The following is a 22,745-nucleotide window of genomic DNA, read 5'->3' as shown; positions in this document are numbered from 1 at the left end:
AAGCTATAATGCAATATACTGCAACTAGCTATATTTATGTAAAACTTCACAGTTTCAGGGCACCTGGGTGGTTCAGTTGGTTAAGCATCTGACTTCAGCTCAGGTCATGATCTCACAGCTTGTGAGTTTGAGCCCACGTTGGGCTCTGTGCTAACAGCTCAGGGCCTGGAAGCCTGCTTCGGATTCTCTCTCTCTCTCTCTCTCTCTCTCTCTCTCTCTCTGCCACTCTCCCACTTGTTCTCTGTGTCTCAAAAATAAATAAATAAACATTAAAAAAAGCTTTACAGTTTCAACAGCACCTCCATAATAGTTCATTTGGTCCTCACAGGAGGCTGGGAGAAAAGCATGACAGACCCTTTACAGATGAGAAGACAGGCTTTAAGTGGTCTGGTGACTTGTCCAGAGTCACAAGGAATAGCTGATGGGGGAATAAGACAAACCCAGTTCGTCCCACTCAGTACACTTCCCACTGGATGTTGGGCACTAAAGTCTAAGGAGACTATTGTTACGCAACATCAATATTCATAAAAAGAAGGGGCACCTGGGTGGTGCAGTGGGTTAAACATCGGACTCTTTTGATCTCGGCTCAGGTCATCATTGAGCTCAGATCATCGAGCTCTGCACTGATGGTGTGGAGCCTGCTTGGAATTCTGTCTCTCTCTCTCTGTCCCTCCCCTGCTTGCTGTCATTCTCTCTAAAAATAAATAAAAATAAACTTAAAAACATCATAAAAAGGAAGAAAATGAAAAAATATAACCACTTGAGAGTTTTCATTGACAGTAAGTGTAGTCGTTCTTCCTCAATTATTAGAAAGGTAAAGGTAAAGAAGAATATTAATTAAGAAGAGTTTGCCCACAAAATATGCAATTAATTGGATGTTTCCTTTTCTTTAGTCCACCAGTGTAAGAAAAAAGCAAATAAAAAAATTATAAAGAATTTAGCAAAAAAGAAACCAACAAACAAGCATTTCCAAGGTTTTTGGTTCTCAAATTTGAATAATTAGTCTACTATCTTGTTTCATTTACATTTATGGTGCTAGCAATGAAAATTAATGCAAAATACTGCAAGCTCTTAAATCATCAAACCCTTTACTAAGGCAGGAAGAGGGATTGGAACAAAAGCCCTCTGTACATAATTCAATTAAACTAATATTTATTGAATGTCTACTGTGTGCAAGGCACTGTTTCGATTGCTGGGGATACGTCAGTGAACAAAACAGAACTAAGATTCCCATTAACCGCAATACCACATTTGGCAAGTAATGTAAGAAATGAATAGATAAATGTCTTTGGTGTAATTTTTTAAACATGCACATTTTAAAACCAATTTTTTGCCTATTTCAGGAGCATAGAACATTGCCTTGAGACATGTGTAAATGACTCTGAAGGAAATAATTCATAAGTGTGTGAGAAGGCATATGCAGTGTACTATCACAAGAAAGACACTATCAGAAGGAGCTTCCCGAATTTCTACCCAAACTGTGGCCCACGGACCACCTGAGAGCCTAGGAGAAGTGCAGACTCTCAGGTCCATCCCAGGGCTGGAATCTGCAACCTATCGAGTTCCCAGGTGATTTCGTACACGTATGAAGGTTGAGATGCACTAGTCTAGTACATCTCTTTGCACCTAAGACAGCCTAAAAATAAACTGCTGAAAGGGAGAACATAAGCACTTCAAAAATTAATCACTCGCTCCATAATTTTTTTCATTTTCAAGCAGTTGTTTCTTTTCAAGTAAAATTTTACTTTTAAAATGACAGATCGGGGCACCTGGGTGGCTCAGTCGGTTGAGCCTCCGACTTCGACTCAGGTCACGATCTCGCGGTCGGTGAGTTTGAGCCCCACGTCGGGCTCTAGGCTGATGGCTCGGAGCCTGGAGCCTGCTTCTGATTCTGTGTCTCCCTCTCTCTATGCCCCTCCCCCGTTCATGCTCTGTCTCAAAAATAAATAAACGTTAAAAAATATATACATTATTAAAATGACAGATCAAGGAGATTACATACTAACCTTTCCTTCAGTGTGTGTCAATATTGAAAAAAATGAAATTTGCCTTTTCAGTGTTCAAATCTGGCATTTCAAGCCAAAAACAAGGGGTAAGTTGTCTATCACATGTACCAGTGCACAAGGGTCTCTCTCTAGACTCTGTGATTTCACAACCATCATGACTAACAGAAGTAGGAGACAGAGGGTGTCTTTCAGGTGCTTAGTTTGCCAAGCAATTATGGTCTGGAAGACATATGATAAAAACATTAGGAAAAGCTAGGAAGCGGGTGGAAGGCAAGCTCTCTCTCCATTTGTCACGAAACAGTCACTCGAAAATGGATTTATTTTTCCCTAAAGATAAAAAAGGGAGAACAGGGAAGGAGGCTGTTGGAAATTCACAGAGACGCAGCAGCCCTGCTCAGTGTTGACCATGGTAAAGAGAATGTTTCACCCACACATATACCCTGCCAACATTGGGCAAAACATCCCAGCATAGCCGCAGAGCTAGAATGTACTAAAGAAGGAAAAGACAGCCATGGCAGAGCTTCTATGAGCCACGGAAGGCCTTTTTCACTAATCTAAAGGAGTATGATTCTCCTCTGGTATATGATCAAAGCTCAAAGATTCTTCTACCATACTAAATACAAAGGACATTTTTCTTCCATCTTCAACTGTGAGTGTAACATAAACTCCTCCTCTTCCACAGTTTTAAAAAACCTCTCAGCCTGTCATTACCCTCTGCTTCATAACATAGAGAAACTTCAGCAGGGATCTATACCTACAGTAGGGTCACTTCCATTTACCTATACATTAATGTCCTCACTCTTCTTAAAATGGATTTGAGGCACTTTATAATTATATAAAGTATTAAATAATGCTGTTGAAGATGAAGAAGCTAATATCTATGCATGTACACTAAACATTTTTTTGTAATCAAGCATCAAATTTACCTTTGAGATTCCTGGTAGGAAAAGAGAAGAATGGAAAACACAATTCTCTCATTACCAGTTAAGTTGAAACATGTCAGTTCTTCAAGAGAGATAAATGATTTCATGATATTAAAGTCTACAAGAATTGTTAAAAATGGACTTTATAAAAGGGATATTGAACAACATACTAAGAAATATTTTCTACAAATCTTTGAAAATTATAAGGCATTATTTACATTTCCAATGTTCGTTCTGACTTGTAAGAAATAAACAGAGACAGGGGCGCCTGGGTGGCGCAGTCGGTTAAGCGTCCGACTTCAGCCAGGTCACGATCTCGCGGTCCGTGAGTTCGAGCCCCGCGTCAGGCTCTGGGCTGATGGCTCGGAGCCTGGAGCCTGTTTCCGATTCTGTGTCTCCCTCTCTCTCTGCCCCTCCCCTGTTCATGCTCTGTCTCTCTCTGTCCCAAAAATAAATAAAAAACGTTGAAAAAAAAAAATTAAAAAAAAAAAAAAAAGAAATAAACAGAGACAGTATTAAAACACTACCTAGAAAAAGCAGTTCTTCAAGGAGAGCAAACAAAGTCAGGCATGTAGTTTTCTGAAAAGTTAATTTCATCTGGCCTTGTGACAGGAGCTGGACAAAGGATAATCCATGGCTGTAATCTTTGGCAAGCACCTGGTAGCCTCTGTAATTAACTAAAAGAATATTCTAGTGCTTTGGACATTGGGCCAGCAGGTGGCCAAGTTAATGAGGTGCTGAGAAAGATGGGACTCCTCACATGTATCTTGGGACTGTACACTTCTGGATGGAGAGAATATCAAAACAGTAGGCAATCACACTGCTAGAAATACATGGTTTCCTATCTCTGGTGGGTCCTTTAAGTATTTGTCCTGTTTGTTTTTGAACTTCTCCATTTCCCTTTCCTTCTCCCTCACTGAATAGTTGAGAAAACAGAGGATACCAAATATTATTTCTCTTCTCTTTCCCAAACTTAATTGTATCACCACCCAGAAGAAAGACTTTTCCTATTCAGTGTGGCCCAGCCACAATTCCTTCTTGCCTCCTCAGAAACTCTGCTTCGGTTATCCTCCAATTCTCCTTTTCTACCACTGTTTTCCATCAATTTTTAAAACTGCTTCACGCTTTCTCATCCTAGAAAATGTTTTCACTTAGAAGTACATCTCGGTCTATGGGGCGCCTGGGTGGCTCAGTCGGTTAAGCGTCCGACTTCGGCTCAGGTCACTATCTCGCGGTCCGTGAGTTCGAGCCCCGCGTCGGGCTCTGGGCTGATGGCTCAGAGCCTGGAGCCTGCTTCCGATTCTGTGTCTCCCTCTCTCTCTGCCCCTCCCCCGTTCATGCTCTGTCTCTCTCTGTCCCAAAAATAAATAAAAAACGTTGAAAAAAAAATTAAAAAAAAAACAATGCAACATACTTGCAGCCTCCACTTCCTCCTGGCTCTGCCCTTCTAATGGGTTTAGAAATGAAGAGATCCTTGAATAAGTCATGGGAATAAAAAGTACAGCACAGGCAACACAGTCAATGGTACTGTAATAGTGTTGTATGGTGACAGATGGCAGCTACCCTTGTGGTGAGCACAGCATAACATAGGTTTGTCAAATCATCATGCTGTACACCTGAAACTAATGTAACATTATGTATCCACTATACTCAGATAAAAAAAAATTAAAAGAAAAAGTAAATAATTAACCTGAAAAGTTTTTGTACCAGAAAATAGGGAGTTTTCAAAAAATGATGGTACATGCCAAAAGAATACAAAAGCCAGCTTGTCAATTTAGTACCAAAATAAATAATGATGATGATTAATAATAGACTAAAATGCACTGAATAAAATAGGAATCCATAAGTTCATACTCACATAAATAAGTTGATGAATAAATCAAAAGTTTGATGATTAACAGGATATTTACAGAGTTTCAAAGCAACTTCCCATAAAATATTCATTAATTACAAACTTTACAGTGGAGAAGACTGGGAGATACCATATTAATCTAGCGATCAAAATTAACATCATCAATAATGGGAAAAATTTAAATCATATACCTTTTAGCAGTGCAGTGACAGGAACACAACATTGCTTCTGGAATATTCCTAATGAAGAGGTATACTTATATCTAATCATGAGGAAACATCAGTAAAACAAAACTGAGGGACATTTTAGAAAATAATTGGACTTGTAGGGTACCTGGGTGGCTCAGTTGGTTAAGCAACCGACTCTTGATTTCGGCTCAGGTCATGATCTCATGGTGTGTGAGATCTAGCCCAGCATTTGGGGTTCTGTGCTGACAGTGTGGAGCCTGCTTGGTGTTCTCTCTCTCTCTCTCTCTCTCTCTCTCTGCCCCTTCCCAACTCTCTCTCTCTTTTAAAATAAATAAACTTTAAGAAAAAATAAAATAAAATAATAATAAAATAATTGGACTTGTTATCTGCAAAACTGTCAAAATCATGAAGTCAAGGAAAGACTGAGGAACTACTCCAAACTGAAAGAGATTAAGAGACACGACTAATTCTATACTAGATCCTGTTGCTACAAAAGACTTTACTGGGACAACAAGTAAAACTCAAATGGGGTCTGAGAGTTAAATGGTAGTAATGTGTCACTGTTAATCTCCTGGTTTTGATGGTTGTATTTTGGTTAAGTTTGAGTATCCTTGTTTATAGAAAATCACATTAAAGTACTCAGACTTTGGGGGAAAAAATGAGAGAGATTCTTGGGGAGGCAGACGCTAGGAGGAAGTGGAGGCTACTGGTACAGAGCACTGTTTCCATAACCCTCCTTTCCCCATCAGCTTTGTGGTTCCCTTCCTGGAAATCTCTCCTCCCTTGGCTGCCATAATGTCTGTTGTTTCCTGGTTCTTCCTCTTTCTCCTTCTAGTTTTGTTTGAGTTTTTTTGTTTTGTTTTGTTTTTAATTTGAGAGAGAGAGAGAGCATATGCAAGGAGAGGGGCAGAGAGAGACAGAAAGAGAGACAGAATCTCAAGCAAGCTCGACGCTCAGCCCAGAGTAGGGCTCCATCTCACAAACCTTGAGATCATGACCTGAGCTGAAGTCAAGAGTTCAACTGAGCCACCCAGGCACCGCTCTCCTAGTTTTCTAACTGTTCCTTCTACATCCTTTTTCTGGATCCTCTTTCTCATTTTCACCTTCCTCAAAGTCCTGCCTTTACTGCTCCTCTTTTCACTCCATATCCTCTCCCTTGGTAATCTCATCCACTCTTATGGTTTTAACTACAGCTATTTGCTGACAAATCACAAATCTACCTCCCTTTCTACATCTTTGGCCTGTGGGATCTCTCAACCTTTTTTCCCATAGATGCCTCAAATTCAACTACTCTAAAACTCATGTTTTGCCAGTCTATGCTTCCTCTTTTCTCACTATTTAGTTACACAAAATGGAAACGTGGTAGTCATTACTGACTCCCCTTTCTCCTTTATCCTTATAACCAATCATTCACTAAATCCTAATCTCCCTACTAAATTCCTGTCAAATCCATTCTCCTTTCCATCCCAACTGACACTTACTTTAGTAAAGCTCTTATCATTCTTGACTAAATTAATTAAATTGGCTTTTTCTCCACCACTTTCCCAACTATCAATGGCCTATCAACTTGTGTCCTAATTTCCAATCTGACTTCTTTTCTTAAGCCGTCCTCTCCAAAATTTTCAGGGTGCTGTTTTCAAAATATAAATCTGATTGTGTTTCCTCTCTGTTTAAAATCTTTCACTGGCTCACCATGTTTACAAAATAGAATCTAAATTTCTTGGCATGGTAAGCCTGTCCCTTCATGACCTAAGCCTTTCCTCCCTTTACAACTTGCTCTTTCCCCAATCCTTTTCCCTGAACATATATTCCAGAATTAGTGACATTTTTAAGTTCCCTGAGCATGCTTTGTTTTCTACATCAATACTTTGACTCATAGTCACTCCTCTGTGTCCTGTAATGGTGTGAATTTCAATGTCACATTCTTTGGGAGGCTTCTATGAGGTTACTCTCACTTCTTTCTTTGGTCCAGAGAAAAGTAATGACATTTCTCTCTTACCTCTTTATTCATACGTACTCTGATGGTTGTATTTACCAAACTGAATGGTAACCACCACATGATGAACTTCTTGATAGAGGGATTATAGTTCAGCTCTGGTCATTGATGACTATAGCAGAGAGCTTGACCCAGAGAAAGTGTTCACTAAACATCTGTTTAATTACAATAAACATCTGAATGCATATTCTTTTTACCATCATAATGACACCTGTCAGCCAAAAAGTAAAAATAATATGGTACACTCATTTACCCAGGAAAATGGGACATTATCTGTTTAAGTTGTTTCCCTGTTCCAATATCCTCATATCACCTTGTATTCCATTCTACTGTAAACAGTTTCTCCTCTTCAACATAGTGTGAGCAATTTGTTTATTGATCTGTTTTGTTTAGCCCTTTATAATGTACAAATTATAAAATATGTCAGAGCACCACCAAAAACAGAGGAAACTGCCTCAAGTATCCAGCAATAGCTGCAGAACAATCCATACAAGTCTAAATGAAAACCCTCATCTATAGCCACATGCTATGGATGCAACTGTTATGAAGGAAAAATACAGGAAGCTAAGTGTGCTACTCAAAGTCAGCAAATCAGCAAAATATATCTCTTCTTTATTTGCATACATTCACTACAGAACATTCTTATATTTACTTCACATGGGCTCCCTTAGAATAAGGACATCTTCTTATTTAAGGTTGGAATAGCCTGACAACAACAATAATATCTTACATTTATTTAGCTCTATCTCATCTGTACAATAAACTTAAGGGATTATTTTTGTACATTTTACCCTGATGGCTCTCTAAACATGGCTAATTCCCTGAAGCCTTTGTTTCCATCCTACCCCTGATCCCTAGAATCCGTCTCTAGGCATCCTTTTCTAATCTCATCTCATCCTTATGCACTACACACAACCCCTGATCATTTGCTGTAGAGATAGTACCATTCAGCCACCTGAGCAAGTGTAATCTCTCACTCTTGATCACAGCCCTCACAGGGATAGAATCCTTTCTTCTTTCATTAAAAAAGATGCCCCTCTTTGAAGAGGGCATCTTTTGGGATGAACACTGGGTGTTGTATGGAAACCAATTTGACAATAAATTTCATATATTAAAAAAAAAAAAAAAAAAAGATGCCCCTTACTGGCCTTTATTTTTCTGCCAGAAAAAAATGAAAGCCTCAACTAGAGTTTCATATGGAATGGGCATTTCAAGTTGGAATTTCATTTTCTCTAAGAAAGGAACTTTATTACAAGATGGTAACAAACATAAATATGGAGACAGAGTTGCATAAATCCTGGGAAGAAGTCAGATCACATAAGAAAACGGCTTTACCCAGGCTTTCAAGAGAAATGTTAAGAGCAGGTGGGTTGGAAGCAAGAGAGTTTGAAAAGAACAGGCTTCTATTGTTCAGAGTCTTTCTGACCTTTAAGAGTTCAGAGATATAACAGTTCTTGGCAATGTCAAGGTGCCAGACGATGGTCAGAGTAGGTGGGTTGCCGAAGTGAAGGGAAAGGACACAGAATTTATGTCACTGAACTAAGAGGATAAGCATCAATGGATCACACATATGAATATTGGAATCATTCAGGAGTATGACAAGAGTCCATATTGAAAGGCAGACTATCAGCAGTAAGAATGAGTTTTCAGTGACAGCAGAGTCTCCCGGAAGCTACTAAATGACAGCAGCAAAGTTGGGAAGAATTTAGCGTGGCTGGATGATATAAACCTCAGAGAAGAGAGGAATGCAGGAGGTTGAATCATATGATTTTGAAACCATCAATCAAATGGGGCACCTGGGTGGCTCAGTCGGTTAAGTATCCTACTCTTGATTTCGGTTCAGGTCATGATCTCATGGTTTTGTGAGTTCGAGCCCCATGTCAGGCTCTGCCCTAATAGCATGGAGCCTGCTTGAGATTCTCTCCCTCTCTCTGCCCTCTCCTGCTCGCACTCACTCGTCCTGAAAAATAAATAATATATTTTTTTAAAAACTTAAAAAAACAATCAAGCAAACAAACAAATGAGACTTGTTTTTAAAAAAATATCTAATACGAAGTTGAATTAGTCCTGGCTTTGTTACTAACACATATTATAGTCTTGGGCAAGCCATTTTATTTCCCTGGATCTTTTGTTTTCTCATTTATAGCATGAGAAAGAGTCCTAAAATCTATACCACATGCTATGCTTTTAACCACGAATTTCATGTTTGTCTTATTTTACTGGGCTTTAGGGTCAAAATCTATACCTGATTAACTGATTGCATGTACTTGCTCATTATTCATCAGCTAAAAAGGGCTCATATCTTAAGAATCTGTCCCTTTTGGGGCGCCTGGGTGGCTCAGTCGGCTAAGCGTCCGACTTCGGCTCAGGTCACGATCTCACGGTCCGTGAGTTCGAGCCCCGAGTCGGGCACTATGCTGACTGCTCAGAGCCTGGAGCCTGTTTCAGATTCTGTGTCTCCCTCTCTCTCTGACCCTCCCCTGTTCATGCTCTGTCTCTCTCTGTCTCAAAAATAAATAAACCTTAAAAAAAATTTTTTTAAAAAAAAAACAATCTGTCCCTTTTGTGGGAATTTAACAAAAGCAGGTAAAAGTTACTTGTATATTCCATCTCCTTGTTCTCCAAAACACTGTTATGAGGTAAATAATATAGCAGTGATTATCATTCCCATTTACAAATAAAACTGAGATGAATATATAGTATTTCCAATAGCCTTTCATTCATTTATTTTTTATGATTAAATTTTTGTAACCCATGAGTCTTACAACTACATATATGTCTCTTCTGACAGACTATGGGACCATTAAGGATAATAATTATAGCAATGATAATAATAATCAAAATGTCTTTAATTTATGTATTCTTAGCACCAAGATCAGGGTCTGACACATAATAGACCAATGTATAAGATGGTCATGTCTTCATTAGAATGCAAAATAAGTTAGTTGGTAATCAAAGAACTGCTCTCCCAAAATCGTTTTTGTTTTTCAGTTGCCAATTTAGGCTTTTATCAGGATCATTTAGATAATCAGCTCGAATCTTTAATTTCTTGGCCATGAAGTGACCAAAACAGATAATTTTAAAATTGATAAAGGAGAATTTCTGCCTGAATCAATAAATTATCTTCATAAAAACATTAACACTATATTTGGTACCACAGTGTCTTAAGCTTAAGAAAGCAAAACTTCCCGTGAGATTGAAGGAAATTAAAATTACAATTTTTCCTGTAAATTTAGATCTTAAGTGTTTTAGACATTCATAGAAAACAATTAGGCATGGGGGCACCTGGGTGGCTCAGTCAGTTGGGCATCCGCCTTCAGCTCAGGTCATCATCTTGCAGTCTATGAGTTCGAGCTCCGCATCGGGCTCTGTGCTAACAGCTCAGAGCCTGGAGCCTGCTTTGGATTCTGTGTCTCCCTCTCTCTCTGCCCCTCCCCTGCTTATGCTCTGTCTCAAAATAAATAAAAACATATCTGTCTCAAAAATAAATAAAAACATTTAAAAAAAAAAGAAAACAATTAGGCATGAAAAATAAATAGAATAAATAAATAACACCTGAATACATAAGTTACATATATATTTCTGCATAAAAATTTTAATCCAATGATAGGCCTCTCGTGGATAAGACAGTCACATCATTTTGTCTTTATATCTCAGCCTGACTCTGGTTTTCAACTATACCTTCTCTGAAAACCTTCTCCTACCAAGATGTTGCTTCCAATCTAATATCAGAAGCCATTAACGATGAGTTGCTTTTTCAGTGGTTTTAGGTACTCAGGAAACTATTCTGTCCTCCACTGTGGTTTCCCACCCCTCTGTGGTGTTACTATGGGGCATGCTGAAAATACGGCTTCTGACAAATTTCTTCAAGATGATGCCACTCTAGCCACTACCTAGAAAGTTATTAAAAATCCATACAACAGTCATTGTATATTAGTACCATAGATCCCTAGGAGAAAAATTTTAGTAACTGAAGAGAAGTGGGAACTGCCAAGCCACATGATGGGGGAAATATAAAATAGGAGTTGCCATCACCATCTACCCTATGCAGGCCAGCTACTTGAAAAATTTATTCCAAAGCTAATAAAGTCACAGAGTGATTGATGGTATGGCAGAAGAATCAAGAAGAGTTCAATCGTTCTCAAAATAATAGACGTTCTCAAAACGTTCTCAAAATCGTTCTCTTTTTTGTCATCTTTGAACATCACCTTAATTCCTTGCACATAATAGCTGTTCACTAAATACTGACTAACTAACTTATAAAATGGTTTAATAAGGCTAGCCAATATAGTAAAAAAATAACAAATATAGAAACTCAAAAGTATAGTAATCTGGGGACATTTTTTGGTAGGAAAAAATGGTTTTATATATTTTTTAAAGTTTATATATTTATTTTTGAGAGAGACGGACAGAGAAAGAGACAGACAGACAGAGAGAAGAGGAGAGAAAGCAACAAGCAGGAAAGGGCCAGAGAGAAGGAGAGACTGAATCTTGAGCAAGTTCCATGCCATCAGCACAGAGCCCAATGCAGGGCTCAAACTCACAAACTGAGAGATCATGACCTGAGCCGAGATCAAGATTCAGACACTTAACCTACTGCACCACTCAGGCGCCTCTAAATGGCTTTATATTTTTTTTTTATTTTTTTAATGTTTATTTATTTTTGGGAGAGAGAGAGAGAGCGAGAGCATGAGCAGGGGAGGGACAGAAACAGAGGGAGACATAGAATCCGAAGCAGGCTCCAGGCTCTGAGCTGTCAGCGCAGAGCCCGACGTGGGGCTCAAACCCACAAGCTGTGAGGTCATGACCTGAACTGAAGTCAGATGCCCAACCAACTGAGCCACCCAGGTGCCCCTAAATGGCTTTATATTTTTCAACAGGCTTCAAGATTACCACTGTGTCCCAGCACATGTAGCAACTGATATTCATAATGATTACTTTGTATATTTGAGGAAAGTGTCTATTAAATCCAGCACTCTTTTTAAAAAGTCAGAGAACTATATAGGTTGCAAAGATCAGCTTGTAAAATGTTTAAAATATAAAGGATAGCATAGGAAATATAGCCAATAATATTGTAATAGCTTTGTATAGTGAGAGAGGGTAACTAGACCTATGGAGATAATCATTTCATAATTATGAAAACATCAAATCACTATGTTGCACACCTGAAACTAGAATAATATTGTATATCAACAGTAATTCAATTTTTAAAATGTAAAAGGTTGGAGGTCAAAGAAGCCAAGTCTCAAGTACCCAGGTAAGTCAACTGGAGAATCAAGGTTCTGGATGAACAAGGTTTTATTTGGATGTGAACCCTTTTTCTTAAATCACAAATAGAGTATCTCATAACTATCCCTGGTTTTTCTTTTGTCCACATACCCATGCCTGCTAATAATGTATGTGCTCTTACCCAAGTTACACACTGATATAATTATATATTAAATATATTAAGTCTTAGTCCATGTTGTTTAAACCTAAAGAATCATGGTTTTGAAACCTACTCATGACACGCCTGTGAATTACACCAAAATTCTCCTGGTCCTCCAGGATTACAAGACTAGGCACAGTTTGGACTCCTCCTTATCATTGACAAAGGAACACCTTTTATTTTTGCCAACTATTTCAACAGCCTAGTAGCTAGAATTCCACAATAACTAACATTTTCACAGTTAGTTTTCGCCCTTCCCTTTAATGGATCTCCCCTACATATTTCAGTAAAATTCACTTTAATTATTTTTGAATCACATCAAACTGTGCTTGGGTATATCTTTCTTGAAACCAAAACTCTCTGGCACATGCTTCAAAATTCTCCAGTTTTTGTCCTTCAAATTAATAAGCATTCACAGTCACAAAATATAAGAATCCAAGTTGAGTTGCTATCTTTATTATTAGTTATTGGACCACACTCGCCACTCCAGACAAGCTAACCTGCTTATTTTATCCCATGGGGACATTCTTACTACTGCTTCTAACTTTTAAAAGAAATGTCATATAAAAAAAACACTTATCAAAATTCCCTTTTTTGTGGCTTTTTTCTCACCAATTATCCTCACCAATATTTTCTTCCAGTGTTCCCTAAACATGTATAAATTCATGTTTCTAAATGTCCGCACTTATACTTTATTTGGTTTACATGTGTTCAACTGTACCCTCTTTACAGTGTAAAGTACTTAGTAACTGAGACCAAGCCTTTACATTTTTTACATATTTTTGTATAGCATATCTTCAATTAGAATTGAGTGACTATTGTGATGGCTTTTCATTTAAATTACTTGTATTGATTGATTTATCTATAAAGTAGTACAGTATATAATGGAAAACCATACTGTCAAGGGAATTCATGAAGACTGAATGACCACCAGAGTCAGCCAGGAAGTAGTTTGCTGGTGATAGACTATGGGACTTTACACTTGACCCTCCCTTACTTAGTCTCAATGTATATAATTAAATCCTGAGGACACAAAGCTGGTCTTATGGTGATGCTAAAATGAATTAAATAATCAAACCCCAGAACTTACTGATAAGGTCAATTTAAGCTAATAATTTTATATTTAAAAGGAAACAAAAGTAAAGTCTTTACTCTCAGATATAATAACAATACCAATATTAATAACTGCTCAAGCACAAAAAGAAGGAGATATGGCCTAGCAGCAGCACATATGTTTTAGAACACTTTTGGATAAGAACTTATCTCAAATCTACTTGAGTTATTTGTGATGATGAAGGAATTAAAAACTAGAATAAATGGGCGAGAGAACTGGTGAGATCCAGCACAAAAGAGAGGATTTACTGATGGCAAATATCACAAGGAAGAGGAATTTAAATTGTTTTGGACGACTCCCAGTGGTTGATGGAGAATTGGTGGAAATTTCAGAAAGTCAGGTCATTACACAGAAAAGCAGACTAGTAGGTGAAATACTGCTTCTGAATTTAAGTCCTATATTCTCTTACTCATATTAGAAATCCTAATCACCAATAGGAAACTCAGAGTATATGGGAACTGCTTCTTGGGAAAGATGTAATCGTGGTGTTTTAAGCATCTTTAATTGATTAACCTAAATAACCTTTGATGACACTGCTGTTCCTTATTTTGTGACAAAATGGAGCAACTATTAAGGTAACTTTTTGTGAAATAGGTTGGAATCAAGATAAGAAAGATATGAAGAAAGTTGCGGGGGCATAGATAGAAAATACAATATTTGGTAGAAATAAAACTCTTATATGTAACTTCATTACCTAAAGTAATAGTTCACTGACTTTGGAGGATTTTCCTCTGATGCCATTGGACTGCTAAAGTAAGTTTTATATCAAATAGAAAAAGGGTTTTAAGAAGAAAAAAGATTTTGAAAAGAAGCCCTCAAAAAGGCCAATTTCATATAAAATGTAAGCAAGCATCAAAAAAAAAAAAAAGGTGCACTAAAACAAAAAATGTAACTGTAAACAAAAAAGCACCTTACAGTGAAGGGCACTGTATACCAGCATAATTAAGTCCTTTATAATAACAACACTCCTCTGACACATAAGACAAAATACTGACACAGAAAGGCTTAAAACAAATGAAAATGTACCCAATCAAAAAAAAAAAAAAACTTTCTGAAGTTACTTAAAGAATATTCTTTATTGGATTCGTTCAATGCTTTTAATGTAATCAGCTAGAATTACATTCAAGTGCTGCCTTCTATAACTTTTTGAAATGATAAATTTGATTCTTGATGGGGAATCTGCATTTCATCACAAGGATAAAATCCAGTGTCCTTGGCCAAGATATTCTTCACAGAAGTAGGCTATTTTTGTATTTTATGCTTAGCATATTTAAAGACACACAGTCCAGGTGAGTAACTTGCTCCAAAATGCACTCAATCTTTATCTGTGAATAAGGCTCTATTGCTTCAGTACCTACTCTTCGACGGATCCTCTTTCAATACTCTCCTCAGTGACTATCCTGAAAATTTTTCTGGAGAGCTTACTGCAGGTACCAATACTCTTTGATGCCAGGGAAACCAACAGTTGTCATGACCAGAGGTTAAGTGTGGTGCAAATGATGTGGCAGAAGATTGAAAAGTATGTAAAAGAATATTACAATGGAATTCTAGCTGGTTTAGAAAGCAAACAGAAAATATCTCCCAGCTTAACTTTGATATAAAATGAAATAAGAAAGGGTTATAAAAACAGTTGGGGCATTCAAATAATAGGATGCCCCAATTGTGATTGTAAAGTCCATCAAAATTAACCATGGAAATGAAGGTACACTAATCTAGTCACTTAGTACTTTTACTATACAATGCTAGCTTAACTATACGAGCTATTCTTCTAATACTAGCTTAACTATGCTAACTTAACTTCTAATTTAAAAAATTATGATGATAAATTTACTACAGAATGGCTAATTTGGAAAGGAGAGGTGAAGGTCACTGGAGGTTCCAGAATTTCCAAGCTCCAAATTGTTAATATCCAAACTGGCCTCTTTCCTGAATAGTGCCCAGATGGCAGAGACAACACTGATATGTGGTCTTAGCTGCTTTTTGACAAGGAACTGTCACCAGTAGGTGACCCCATCAGTCTGAAGGCAGGATAATTACTAAATGATGCAAGGAAATGCCTGCAGGCCCGTACACCATGGGTCCCTGAGAAGCAGGAGGGCAGAACCTCAGGAAAAATGAATTTTCAGCTGGTGCTTATACAAAAGAGACTGTTACGTTTCTTTGCAGATAGAAGAAAATAAAATCAATTTCATTTCCATACATATTATGTCTAATAAGAATAGGAACAAATTCTCCTTGAGAGGAAATAAGATCATATGTAAAAGGTAGGGGAATGGCGTCATCTCTTGATAATAGACACGAAAGTTAGCTGTGACACTGCTCTATGAACACAACGTAGTCTAGAATCAACTACTACAATAGTATGGAGACATAATCTCTGCCGCACAAAATCAGTCAGAAGGCAGAAAGGAAATAAAGTAATCCAAACTAATATAGGGTGAAATTTTAATATTAGCCCTTCCTGAACAAAATTGGCAAACACAAGTCAAATTAATTTTCCAAAAACATAATTCTACTTGTCAGAAAGCAACCCACTATAAGCAATTATTTTTAGCAAAATGATGCAACTGAAAAACAAATTGAAGATGGATAGGGATGTCTTTACTCTTCACTACCCCAACATAAAATGATGTTATAATAAAATATGGGAAATAAAACTAGGGTATGAAAGTAATGAACTATTAGTTTTGGAAAGAGGAATTTATACTTCTAGTATCTATAAACTATTACCTAGCTCAACGGAGGGAGAATTATTTAATATTTAAATAAATCACATTCCATCTAGATTTTGCCATTCCCTTTTAGAGAGATCTAATGCTGATAATTAACACATCTTCAATTTGTGCTTTCAAGATGTTCCACCTAAGCACCAGAGGAAACTATGTTAAACATTAAAAATGTAGGAAATTAACATTAAACATTAATATGCAAGAGATTAGCATTTGAACCTAAAATTATTTCTTAAAATAGTTATATGAGATTTTGTTGAAAAAGAGATATGCCATTCACTATTAAAAATCAAGATTCAGAAATATGAGTCAGCTGTTAAAAGTCACAATATTGCGGCAGAAAGTTTTTCCCCCAAAGGCAAATTCCAAAATTATAATGCATAATTCTACATTGTTTTTGTTTGTTTGTCCTGAAAACTCTGCTCCCTTTATTAAAGCATTGGTTTTCATTAATAATCACCATATAACCACATCAGTAAGAATGCTTTTTAATTTTGAAATCAGAGTTCACACCAGTGGCTGAAATATTGTGTAACTGTTGCAAGAACATGAAGTCATGCCTTTGTTTCCTGGCCTTTCTTTTAATAATTTGATATTTTAAAATATGAATGCAGCAATATTCTCAAGATTCTCTTCCATATGCTAACATATATATATATATATATGTATATATATATATACACACACACACGTGTGTGTGTGTGTGTGTGTGTGTGTGTGTGTGTGTGTGTGAATTGCCGTAGGCAATTAATATTTAATCCAGGTCTCAGTTTCTTTATAGACCTAACAAGGGAGTTAAGAGTAAATGACTCAAAAGTCTCATTTTATCCCCAAATCTGCATAGGCTGAGAGAAGGAGAGTAAGGGAAATCTTAAAAAAAAAATACTTTGAGAATTCATGTAAGACTCTATAAAAATCAAAGTTTTTAACCTCAAATAAATCTATTTCTTTTTTTAAGCCATTTTAAACCTAATTTCTACTATCCTTTTATTAGTAACTGATCTAACTAAATTCTAATGAGCAAAATCGTCGTATTAGAAGAAAAAGACTAGAAACCAAACTCAAATCTAAGAGGTCACCAGTGCTATATCTCATAAAACAAGATAATTCTTGGGGGGAGTGAGGGCATCTGGATAATTTTAACATACTTAATAGAAAGAAAATAAATATATGATTTAAACTATTTACTTTTCCCTTGTATCTGAGGCACCCTAGAATTTGAAGTAAGTTTCTGATATACAGAGGAAGATGGACCCATGAATCCAACATTCCAAGGAAGCTTTGTACGTGAAAGAAGGGGAACCACACACTAGGACAAAGAAGCACCTTCAGCTGTTCGAGACAAGATAAAGCTTTCAAGACCAATTTAGGTGACAGCAAGTTTTGTTGTTTTTGTTTGTTTCCCCAGTTGCTCATATTGGATTAGTCTGTGAAGCTTGGAAAACCACAGCCAGTCATTTAAGGGTAGTATACCACCTTGGGCAAACAAGCCTTTCAAACACAAACTCAGAATGTGAGACAAACATGTAGCCCAAAAACTACAGTTGGATACTACTCACGGAGAGTTTGTATCTTATAGGTTCCTACTATCCCCCAAAACACCATGGGACACAGTTTTCCTCCACTATGATTACAGAAGGAGGATCAAAGGTAATGCCTGGGTGGGTGTGTACTGACAAGGGTAAAGTCTGTTGCCCACAGTGCAAGAAATAAATGGGGGGTAGAGGGCAGTATTATGATCATAAAGGCACATCATGCAATATACTCGCTTCCTCTGTACCTTTCTTTCCCAAATGCAATGCCTACCTTCTGTGTGGACTGCAGAGACATAGGTCCAATTGTAACGTTTGACTATGTCAAGCATTGCCCTTGCTTGCAAAGTGTCAGAAGGGACAACCCTCAGGAAGTATTTGTACAAAGTTTTGTCACTCAGGTCGATGCTTGTGGCAGAATACGCAATCTGTGGGATGTCGAAGAGCTGAAGCAGGTTCTGCACTTGAATGGCTACGGAGCTGGAGCCCGGGCCGATCACACCGGCAATAGGCTTCTTAGTCCTGCCTAGGGGGAGGGACTGGCCGTCAGGCAGGCACCGGTTGAGCCCATCCTTTTCATCTCGAATGGAAATCAGAGAGTCCCTGATGAACTCAATGCTCTGCTCCAGAGCCACGGAGGAGTGCCAGCAGGAGTCCCGGATCTCACTGCCCAGAGTGATGTTGGGCAGCAGGACCGGGTCCGCGTTAATCTTATCCAACGTGTGGAACATGGCTTCCACTCTCTGGATGCCATACTGCTCCCTGATCTCTCCACACTTCCTCTCAGGCACCTTCTCGGCCGGAGGCTGGTGGTGGACTGAAAAGAGGGCTCCAATGATGACATCTCCGTCCATTCTGGCCACCGAGCGCTGAGACGAGGCTCCCGCCAGCAACACTTTCCTGCCGGGTCCTCTGGGAAGAAGGGACATCTCCAAAAAGATCGCTGGGAAAAAAACCAAGAGGAGCCGGACCATTGTGCTGAGGACGCGGTCCACAGCCTGCTGGCCGCGTTGCCACGCTGGTCCTGCCAGCCGGCTCTGTGCGCTCACAGCGTAGACAGACACCCGACGCCTGCCTCTCCCTGCTCGGTCCTGCTCGCCAACACCGCTGGTTCAACACTTTCGCCGCTTGCACCCCGGCCTCCTTCCCCTCCTCCGCCACCTAGTCCTCCACGACCACCTCCGTGTCCTGGAGACGCTTCTAAAAGGGGAATTCGAGCCCCCTTCTTCACCGGTGCATCAAAGTAAACTGGTCAAGAGTACAATGGGCATCGTGGTGGCAGCCGTGAGCTGGACGCTGCCGACAAAAAAAGGAAGAAAATCAAAGCTCCGTTATCACAAGACCTGTTTCAAAACTCTGGGTCAGTGATGTTAATAGTTGCCCGGTCCATTTCAACACATGATAGCGGCCGGAGGGACAGCTTGGGAGACAGCTGTGGTCAAGGCAGGACGTGGTGCGTCCTGCCCGCAGTGCCCTCATCGGTCCCTGGAGGCGCAGAGCCCCACCGACCCTCCCCCTCCTCCAGCTTCAAGCCTCTTCCAGGTCCCCAAATACCCATTACACTTACAGACTTGGTGGGGGGGGGGGGGGGTGGGGGGGAAGGGGAATAAAGGAGAGGAGGAGCTAGGTCTTCCAGCCTTAGAGAACTTTCCGGATTTGAAAAGATCAACTTTTTCCCAGAAGAAATTTGGAAACTCATTATGAGGGTGGAAGCACTACTTCAAGATGAACGCAAAAAAGGAATGCACCTTTTACTTTAAATTAAAGGGGTTGAAAAGACCTCAACATACAACCCGAGTAGTAAATATAATTTGCCAGCTTGAGGAAATCCATATTAGTTACTAAGGCAACGCCTGGTAAAGTCTCAGCATGTCGGAGTTTGGTATGTCTCCCACACCCCCGCCCCCCCCCCCCCCCCCATACACACACCCAAGAAGTCAGGCTTACTGTAGATGTTCAGGGAGAAAGGGTGCAGATAAGGTAACTTGATGCCCGCGATGGAGGGTGGAGAGAGGGGGCGGAGGGGGCCCCTGCACCCGCCTAAATCGGGACCTTTGGCTTTGCACATTTCTAGAAAGGGAACGGAGGGGAGCTTCTGGGTAGCTCTTGCAGCGGTAGCTCAAGCTCTGCCTCCTTCAGAACCCTGGACAGTGCTCAGTCCAGCTGCGGAAACATTCCCCTGCAGGGCCTGGAGCGGACGCTTCGACCAGCGAGTTGCAATTCTTTGACACCCCCCCACCCCACCCCCGACTTCGCTCCTTTAACCCTCCTCCCTGCGTTCTTTACACACACACAAACACACACACACACACACACACACACACACACACACACACACACACACCCCTTCCTTCGCCTCCCACCACCCCTCCATCCTCATTCTCTTTGCCTTGCAGCCAGTGCTCCTGCAGGTATATTCAAACCCGACCGCTTCGGGGGCAGAGGCGCCAAATCTCAGCCGCCTCTGGGGCTGAAGTTGGCTCCCTCTCGTTCCTCCCGGCTCCGTTTCTCAAGGTGAGAGTCGGACAAGAAACGAGCTAAGGGAGCGGGCGGGGAGCGAGAGCATGAGGTGAGCCAGGCAGGAGGAAGGTAACCCAGGCATCCACGGGTCCCGACGCTTCCCGGGGATGCTGGACTAAAAGAAATAAATAAGCGGGGATGCCTCTGAGATCTTGAGGAAATCCCACAGACTGCAACTATGTCTGCCACTGTGGGTGGGTTTCACCGCCCAGAGGTGTCTGCTTACCTGGGTCTGCTTGGAGAATTGGACTTGAGACGTACCTGAGTCCGGATAGACAGCGCTATGGTCCTCGGGCCAGAACACCACTCGGGCCACGCTCGGTTCGCAGACGCCTCAGCTCTAAGCCAGACGGTGCAAGGATGCGATCTGGGCTGTACACTAGTGCCCTCTTTCTTCAGCACTATTTTACCGCAAGGAAAAAGAGGGAGGGGGAAGGGGGGAAAAAAACAGGTCACCCAAGGCTTGTCTATTATCTCATGCATAAAAATCAGTCGTTTGATGGGGGGGGGGGGGGGGGGGAACCTAGGGAGAAGTGAGAAATATTAATTCCTCTACTACCAGAGGGTTCTTATAGAAGCTGCCAGATATATGAATAGTCAGATCTGATGAAAGGAGTGGGGAGCCTCTTAGGATGCTTTAGGTGAATATTCTTTGTATATATTTCAAGGACCCAAATACATGTCCTTTCCCTAGAAGTAAAGCCCCTATGGAGGGAGACAGTTAATACATGTGTAGACATTTAGATAAAGTCTATTAGTAGGTTGCAGGGGAAAGTCTGCATACGGTGAGAGTAGGGGAAAGAGGGGTATGCACATGATGAATCAAGGTAAGCCAAATGAACAGAGACAAACATTGGCTGCATTTTCCAGGTCAAGATGTAACTAAATTAAGAGGAGAGTCAAGTCACATGAAAACAGTGGAGTGAAAAACACTTATCCAAATTCCTCCCAGGCTGCTATCACCTTCCCGACAGGTCTCCAGTGTTGCTTCATTCTGTGTGAAAAGTGGAAGTTAAATCACATTCCTAGGGGAACATGTTGGCTGAGCAGAATGTGTCCCAGCTTCTTCAGAGGGGAAAGGCAAGTGACAGTGTGCCTTTCCACTCTGGCTCAAAGCTTTCTATCTGTGTCATCTGCAGAAAAGAAAGATCAACTTATGTGAGTCCCTTTATAATCACCTTGCTCATGTCATCATTTCCTATGGACTGGTGCCATGTCCATCTGTAAGTGGCAATTCCATGTGGCAGTTTTAAATACTCTTCTAGTGTGTTCCATGAAACTTAGGAAAGAAAACGATACTTCCTGTCAAGGACAGATCCTCTTTCTTGTTCTGGTTCTGGTCTTTTTCCCCAGGTGTCAGATTTTTCTGGACTTTAATTAGACAACATAAAGAGGATAGGATTTTTTTTTCTTTTTCCACAAATAACGCACTGAACCAGGTAATAGCCTTTAGACCTATATGTTCTTGGTTCTGGAAGTAATAGTTTGTTTACTCAAGGAAGATAGGAAGAAGTTTCTATCTTCACACATAGAATAAAATGATTTTACTAAAATGATTTAGTAAAAAGACCTGTGCTCTTAGGAAGATGTCTGCTCTAAGAAGAGCAAGACAAAGGTGTTCACAGAGCATCACAGTATCTCACTTCTTCTGATAGCCATTTAAGTTCCATTTTAGATAATGCTATTCTAGTAAGATAAGCCCTAAATATTATTTTCTTGGAAGATTTCATAGATACGGTGAATGTACAAAAATTCCTGTGCATATATAAAACATTAAACATGATTTGCAGGATTAGAGAAAGAAATGTCTCTGAAGTCCACATTTAGCCTCAATGTGCACTGCTCAAAGCTGAATATTTTTAATATTTACATAGCTTGGAAAAGAATCTGCTACTAAGAGAATAATTAAACATTCAGATTTATTTGTTTTCAATACAGTCTGAGTAAAAACTGCATTCAGGCTGGCTGAAACAAATCATTTTAAAGAGGAAAAACTTGGGGATTTTGACATAGGAGGTCTATACATATGTATAAAATATATAGCAGAGGTGTTATGAAAAAATTTTAGTTTCAAACATATCAAGTAGATATTATCAATTAAATTCATTGATAATTATTTAAGACCAAATTTAGAAGGCACAAAGACAAAAATAAGGCAAAAGGAAGGCTTTGAGAAAGAAGAAACAAGATCAGCTAAATATGCTTTCTCTTTCTAGAAATTTAGACTTTACCAAGGCAGGGAGGATGTAATACATGTACAGACATCTAAGGGAAGTTTCCATTAGTAGGACTAAAAAAACTACTAAGAGGATGAGCTACATACAAATTAACAAATATAGGCGATCACACTGATATAGGCATATATGGTAATCTATACAAGTTCAAAGTATGTTAAAGGTACATGAATCCAGAAATGCTGTCAGTATGAATATTTATTCAGTGCTGGTAGTGTAGAAT

At 39.4% G+C, this 22,745-nt stretch overlaps 1 protein-coding gene across 4 annotated transcripts in view; it reads right to left on the bottom strand.

Moving 5' to 3' along the window:
- The window catches only part of GRM1 (glutamate metabotropic receptor 1), a 423,034-nt gene extending 402,354 nt beyond the window's left edge, over positions 1-20,680 (bottom strand). For 3 of the 4 annotated variants that reach the window (XM_060616845.3, XM_060616848.3, XM_060616847.3), the window contains exons 1-2: positions 20,550-20,680; positions 18,043-19,064 (exon numbers count right to left, since the gene is read on the bottom strand). In XM_060616845.3, the coding sequence (XP_060472828.1) occupies positions 18,043-18,742 (700 nt within the window). In that variant the 5' untranslated portion in view covers positions 18,743-19,064; positions 20,550-20,680. Of the gene's footprint in view, positions 1-18,042; positions 19,065-20,514 lie in introns of all 4 variants that reach the window. The other variant, XM_060616846.3, reaches the window with a different exon arrangement.
- Positions 20,681-22,745: the final 2,065 nt, after the last annotated feature.

This window comes from Panthera onca, chromosome B2, assembly GCF_046562875.1.
Source record: "Panthera onca isolate mPanOnc1 chromosome B2, mPanOnc1 haplotype 2, whole genome shotgun sequence".
Taxonomy (NCBI): domain Eukaryota; kingdom Metazoa; phylum Chordata; class Mammalia; order Carnivora; family Felidae; genus Panthera; species Panthera onca.
The sequence above is the reverse complement of the archived record's forward strand: the minus strand, read 5'-3'. Positions and strand labels throughout refer to the sequence as shown.